Source organism: Limulus polyphemus, unplaced genomic scaffold (assembly GCF_000517525.1).
Source record: "Limulus polyphemus unplaced genomic scaffold, Limulus_polyphemus-2.1.2 Scaffold1215, whole genome shotgun sequence".
NCBI classification, from domain to species: Eukaryota; Metazoa; Arthropoda; class Merostomata; order Xiphosura; family Limulidae; genus Limulus; species Limulus polyphemus.
In genome coordinates, this window is record NW_013666825.1 from 16,993 (window position 1) to 24,579 (window position 7,587).

Consider the following 7,587-nt stretch of genomic DNA (forward strand, 5'->3'; position numbering starts at 1 on the left):
ATAATTGTAAATACGGTGTCTTCTGGACATTCATATTGTAACCTTCTTTTGTGCAACATAATGACACACTGGCTTTAGGACATCCCTATTTATGTGATGTAATGAAACACAGTTATTTATGAAAGTCAGTATATCAGAAGCGCCACCTGACTATTAATAAAGACACTATTTGGAATGTACATCAAAATAACCAAACAAGAGCATGGAGGATGTGATTTTCCTGTTCAAACAAAACGTTCAACAGGCAAAGAAGAAACACTCGCTAACTCGAAACTTAGACAGAATAAACGGATGGGTCATAAGGTCAATGACGTTATTTCTAGATATAAACCACGAAGCAAAAAATAACAAAGAACAACATTTGGTAGTGACTGAAAAGATAATAATAATTTATTGAAACTCACGTTTTGTGAAACAGTTCCTCGTAGCATGTATTCAAGACTGATATTGAACATAAACAGCATTTGCCATAATTAACAGTAAAATATGTATAAAACTAGTAAATACACTGTATGTTTATTAACTATGTAAGGAGTTTGTAAAACCAGGTAGTTTTACTCTCGAATCAAGAAGTCTCACTGGGCTGCAAAGCGACGTCTAGCTAGGTTTAAGAACTTCATAGTAAACTGACGGTGTCACATCTACGTAAAAAAAAAAAAAAAAAAAAAACAAGAAAAAAAGAAAACTTTAAAGATGTCGTAAGCTTCATTAAAACAAGTTTACACAGTTACAATATTTTAAAGGATATATAAATAAAAGTTCCTAAAAACGTCATTTTATTCGTTTCAATGAATTTCTTTCAAAATTAAACCTAGCTGTAGAAACATGTCTTTAGTGTATCGGCAATACTGATAAATGTGGGGATCGTTTCCATAACAACGGCTCTCGCTCCATTCATTCAATATATTTATATGTATATATATATATATATTTATTGCTGTCATGACAACTTGAGATGATTGATTCTATTCATTTTATGTATTTTTGCCATGAAAACGTCATGTGCTCGCACTCCACTAATTGTAAATATATTTTTCATTCAGATTCTAAAATATTAAATGACATGAATTCACTTAGGATGTAACTATACAGTTGTAATAATAACGTCTGGAAGCCAGAACGTAAAGCTTCTAGTTTATTCTCCAGATGGCGCCGCATTTCAAATGAAAAATATATGTGTTTGTAATAATCTCTCACCACTCTCGTAATAAACCAACCATGTTTATAATAATCTCTCACCAATCTGGTAGTAAACCAAGCATATTTTTAATAATTTCTCACCAGTCTGGTAGTAAACCAACCAAGTTTATAATAATCTCTTACTAGTCTAGTAGTAAACCAACCATGTTTGTAATAATCTCTCACCACTCTGGTAGTAAACCAACCATGTCTGTAATAATCTCTTACTAGTCTAGTAGTAAACCAACCAAGTTTATAATAATCTCTTACTAGTCTAGTAGTAAACCAACCAAGTTTATAATAATCTCTTACTAGTCTAGTAGTAAACCAAGCATGTTTATAATAATCTCTTACTAGTCTAGTAGTAAACCAAGCATGTTTATAATAATCTCTCATACTTCTGGTAGTAAACCATGCATGTTTATAATAATCTCTCATCACTTTGGTAGTAAACAAAGAATGTTTATAATAATCTCTCACCACACAAGGAATAAGCCAAGAATGTTTATAATAATCTCTCACCACACAAGGAATAAACCAAGAATGTTTATAATAATCTCTCACCACACAAGGAATAAACCAAGAATGTTTATAATAATCTCTCACCACACAAGGAATAAACCAAGAATGTTTATAATAATCTCTCACCACTCTGATAGTAAAATAAATATGTTTTAGTCATCTCTTATCACTCAGGTAATATACTTTATCATGACCACTGTTCTAGAATGTTCAAGTAATCAGTTAAGGTACTTAATTAAAATTAGTTAAGAAACGTCAATAAAATCATTAAAAGGGAGAAATCAGAATCATTCTTAGTCTGAAATTTATCACAATTAACGTTTTAATTTGTCATTTAATCTTTGAAAGTATAAGTTCCAAAACACTTTTTGACAACTAAAACAAAGAAATATGAAGAGATTGATCTTATTACCGTTATTTTACCACTACATTCACTACTATGCTTTGATCTACTTTACCACTACATTTATTCCTCAGCTTTTTCTCCTCACTACAAGTATTACTCAGTTTCATTCTGTTTTACCACTACATTTATTACTCAGCTTTTTCTCCTCACTACAAGTATTACTCAGTTTCGTTCTGTTTTATCACCACAACTTTGCATGTAAACATAGATGTTTATGTGTCTCTGTGTCACTCATAACTATTTTCAGAAATTCATTGTGGTTAATCTGATGTTTATAATTTCAATATTTCTTTACTAAATATACATTCTCTTAGATGTCTTACCTGCAAGTCCGTGTGTTAAAATAGAGCCCTGTCGAACACTTGGAGTAGTTCTTACATTTACACTCGCAGACCTCGGAGTCCCAGATTTGGTCTTTATGACAACTTCGAGATCTATGTTGATTTTTACAAACGCAACGGCATTCGTCTTTCTTATAAATCTGTTGGCTTGAACAGTCTGAAGCTTTCTCCTTACATTGAAACGAACACTTTTCATGCTCCTCGAGCTTAACTGTTTCCTGACTCTGGAAATCAAACTTTTCACTTCCTGATTCAGAATATTTGGCCTTCAGTACCTATTTAAAGAGTAAAATAAGGTGTAAAAGGCCATAGAAATAACGACCGTTCTAATTATTTATACGTGAACAGGCTAAAGGAAATGAATATTTAAATCCTTCAATAACAAGAAACACTGCTCATAAAACAACAATGTTCGCGGGATGTTGACGATTAAACACTGAATCTATAGCTGGTTTTATTATCAAACTTTGAACGAGTAAACAAGAAATACACTCGGTGTAACTTGATGCAACTTTTGTAGGTAAAATATGAAAGACAGATTTCCTTAAACATCTGTAAACACAACGAAAAATCATTAAATATTTGACATGTCTACATAAGTTCGATCTGCTGGGTGAAGCAAGTGGAAATGTTTCAACGAGTTAACAAAGAAACACAACTGAAACCGTGTAAACACCATTCAATCAGAACAGTTTTATTTAACACGACTGAAACCGTGTAAATATAGTTCAATCACAGCAGTTTTAATTAACACGACTAAAACCCTGTAAACATAATTCATTCACAGCAGTTTTATTTAACACGACTGGAACCATGTAAACGTCATTCATTCACATCAAATCTATTTACTATAACTTAAACCGTGTAAACATCATTCAGATTTATGAGTTTGGGGGGTAGAAAAGGAAACGTTTCACGAAAAGAAAAACGGTAATAAAAGTTTTTGAAATTATGCAATACGCGATAAGTTGACCATATGCCAATAGTATATGAACTTTAATCTGTTATACATAATCACTTTACCATATGGCAGCAACATATGAGCTTTAACTGTTAAGCAGGGATATGTTACAACAGAGCAAGGAAGATACAAACCGTTATTGAAACCTTCTTAAGCTTCGTCGGAACACAAGTGAGTAAGGAGCTAGTAGAACAGCCACTACATCTTTTAAGTCTTATGCACCGAGGCCAGGTCACCAGCAATGGGTCAAAAGACTTTGGAAGCTCCACTATCTCAGGGTATGGTTCACAGACTGCGGGAGGAGCTAAATAATCCAAATAAATACAAGGTGAATAGAACTTTGTTAGTCGTAAATGAAATACCTTCAACCATATAAAATATACCAGATGTTCTACTTGTCCATAATTACACACTATATCCAATACACTACTGGACAAGACTATTTATTGATGTTAACGCTATATCCAATACACAACTATCCATTAATGTTACCACTATATCCAATACACAACTAGACAAAACTATCCATTAATGTTACCACTATATCCAATTCACAACTAGACACAACTATCCATTAGTGTAACCACTATATCCAATACATAACTGGACACAATTATCCATTAATGTTACCACTATATCCAATACACAACTAGACACAATTATCCATTGATGTTACCACTATATCCAATACACAACTAGACACAATTATCCATTGATGTTAACACTATATCCGATACACTACTGGACACGACTATTTATTGATGTTACCTTTATATCGAACATACAACTATCTATTAGTGTTACCCCTATATCCAATACACAACTATCCATTAGTGTAACCACTATATCCAATACACAACTAGACACAATTATCCATTAATGTTACCACTATATCTAATACACAACTGGACACAATTATCCATTGATGTTAACGCTATATCCAATACACAACTAGACACAATTATCCATTGATGTTACCACTATATCCAATACACAACTAGACACAATTATCTATTAATGTTACCACTATATCCAATACACAACTAGACACAATTATCCATTGATGTTACCACTATATCCAATACACAACTTGACACAATTATCCATTAATGTTACCACTATATCCAATACACAACTAGACACAAATATCCATTGATGTTAACACTATATCCAATACACAACTACACACAATTATCCATTAATGTTACCACTATATCCAATACACAACTAGACACAATTATCCATTGATGTTAACACTATATCCAATACACAACTACACACAATTATCCATTAATGTTAACCACTATATCCAATACACAACTAGACACAATTATCCATTAATGTAACCACTATATCCTTGTGTCTAGTTGTGTATTTTATCCATTAATGTAACCACTATATCCAATACACAACTACAATGGATAGTTGTGTCATATGGTGGTAATGTTTGATAGACATTTATGTCTTGTTGTGTATTGGATATATAGTGTTAACATCCAATACATAACTAGACAAGACTATCCATTAATGTTAACACTATATCCAATACACAACTAGACACAATTATCCATTGATGTTAACAAGTTTAACCATAAAGAGCGTATATTGATGATTTCTAAAGTGAACTTATCACCGATTGTATTTTTATAACAGAGTAGGGACGAAATAAATCGTCTTGTTAAGTGTGTTCTAAAGTAACCGAACTAACCCGTGTGACGAAGAAAGACAATTACTTAAAGCTCTGGATACACCTGTGGTAACCAACAGTGTAACGAACATTTGTGTATATGTTTGAATTGTTTTAATATATTATTTTAAAACAACTGAACTGGGTGTTCTTTGTTTATTGTTGAAATTTATCACCAATAACTCACAGACACCTAGTGTAAAGATTCCGGCTCATATCTACATAAAACCTAACAGTAATATTACAACAGGTATATAGTAGTATAGTATACAGTATATAAATAATAATAATCCCTGTAGACTCCCACTGGAGCATAGGGCCCCGACAACACCTCGCCGACGGAAGTTGTTGTTGCAGTAAATTTTTTAGCAGGTTAGTTTTTAAGGGGCCGGAGTTGCTAGCCCCGCGCCCAACCCTCCTCTTTTCTCATCCTGGACTTGGGACCAGGCAATGGGTATACAGTATAAATATAGTAATATAATGCACTATTACAGCAATGATATAATAGTATAAGCTAATTTTTCCATAGGTATATAATAATATAGTGATTAAATGTTAACACACAATCACGCAGTCTATCTATCTAACTTTGTCTAACTTATCTTGAACTACATTTTGTACGAGTATTTATATCCTGACCGAGGCTTAGAACTTGTACATATACGAGATATTATAATGCAATAATACTCAATTAAAACAACGAGAGCCCATCGAATTCCTGTGGCTTCCTTCGTACTAGATCACTACTATTGTTGACACTTATGTCTGGAATGTGACTTCTGACAAGACTGAAGATGTCTGCATTAGGGTTTAGCTGCGGGGTCTGGAAGGGTTTCCATTGTCTGAAACTGATTAGTTCAATGGCTAATATATCATCTTTGTGTAAAAGACAGTAAATCATCCTTTAAGGTATTTAATTCACTTTGAAATTTACTAAGCTTTTCCATCTGTACTTCTTGTTTCCTTTCTTGTTCCAGTTGTCACTGCTCTAGTTTCTCTTCTTGTTTATTTTCTCGATCTTCTTGTTTCTTTTCTTTTTCTTCCAACAACTGCTGTAATCTCTCGTCTTGTTTCATTTCTCGTTCTTCTTGTTTCTCTTGCTGTTCTTGTATTGCTGCCATGAAATCTGCTAAGCTGTAGTTTGATTTGCCACCTCTCGTTTCCATCTTCTTCTTCATTTTTTATCTTTTCTGTCCCACTCTCTGACACCAACTTGTTACGTCTCTAGTCGTTTGTTAATTTCCCAGTATAAATTCTTCCCGAGAAACTTCAGCGATACATATCCTTTCTTAAATAAAACTAGTTTATTCTTTCTCAATACAACTTTGCAATACACTTAATTTCCGCAATCACTTAACTTCAACACACGCTATAATTCACAACGATTCAAGCACTTTACTTACAGTCACTACCGCTCACTTGACTCAATTATCTGTTGAAATTTATCACCAATAATTCACAGACATTTACTGTAACGATTTTGGCTCATACCTACATTAAACCTAACAGTAATATTACAATAGTGATATAGTAATACAGTGTAATATTACAATAGTGATATAATAATACAGTGTAGTGATATAGTAATACAGTGTATTATTTCTATAGTGATATGTTAGTATAATTTAACTGTTACATATACACGAACATTTAAGTACAATGCAAGTGTTATGACTTAGATTGCCTTATTATAGACTTGAGGGGCATGTTTGCTTTACCTGTATCTTCAGTTGTGGACCATCCAAGGCGTCTACAAACTAATCCCTCAGCTACAGCTTGAGGACATCGGATGGTGCAGTTGGGTAGGCCTTGTGTGCCATACTTTCCAAGTCCTGTGCCAGCTCTTGCAGGCTCTCCTCTTTAGCACGGACTCTAGTCCTAAACATAGCCCTGTAGACTTTGGACTGATTTCGAGTTCCATACCTGATCTCTAGAGCAGCTACCAGTGCACTATAGTTGTGCCTGTCATCTGCTAACAACTGTCCAAATGTTTCCAGTGGTTTTACCTTCAGGCTCGTTGCCAAGTACACTGCTTTCTGCTCCTCTGTCCATCCATTCATTTCTGCCAGGAGCTCAAATTGTGCTCTATATGCTTCCGATGGTGCCTTTTACCATACAAGATGCAATGGTCAGAGCTCTTGAATTTGCACATAGGTACCAAGGTTGGTACAGTCATCAGGATTCGAGGCCAGAAAAGGTCAGCTTTCAGAGATGTTTGAGGGACTTTGCTGGCACTGTAACAAACCTGGGCACAATAAAGCTCAATGCTGGAAACTTCAACACAGGGAAGATGCCACGGCAGAAAAGGCTGCTACCCAGAAAGGTTGTTGGATCTGTGGAGAGCAAGGACATATGAGGAGCCAGTGTAAGAAGAATACTAACAATAAGTCAACCTCGGGGAAACCAGTAGTGGTTGGTGTTGAGGGATGCCCACCAACCCCCATCGTGAAAGTCCCAACAGTTAAGTGTAAAATGACAAGTACATATAGTG

General features: G+C 34.3%; 1 protein-coding gene across 1 annotated transcript in view; it reads right to left on the bottom strand.

Annotated features, from left to right (window-relative positions):
- Positions 1–364: 364 nt before the first annotated feature.
- LOC106462640 (vascular endothelial growth factor A-like) overlaps positions 365–7,587 on the bottom strand; it is a 15,702-nt gene continuing 8,479 nt past the window's right edge. The window contains exons 4-6 of the mRNA XM_022389955.1: positions 3,544–3,713; positions 2,431–2,723; positions 365–641 (exon numbers count right to left, since the gene is read on the bottom strand). Of these exons, the coding sequence (XP_022245663.1) occupies positions 617–641; positions 2,431–2,723; positions 3,544–3,713 (488 nt within the window). The 3' untranslated portion in view covers positions 365–616. The remainder of the gene's footprint in view (positions 642–2,430; positions 2,724–3,543; positions 3,714–7,587) is intronic.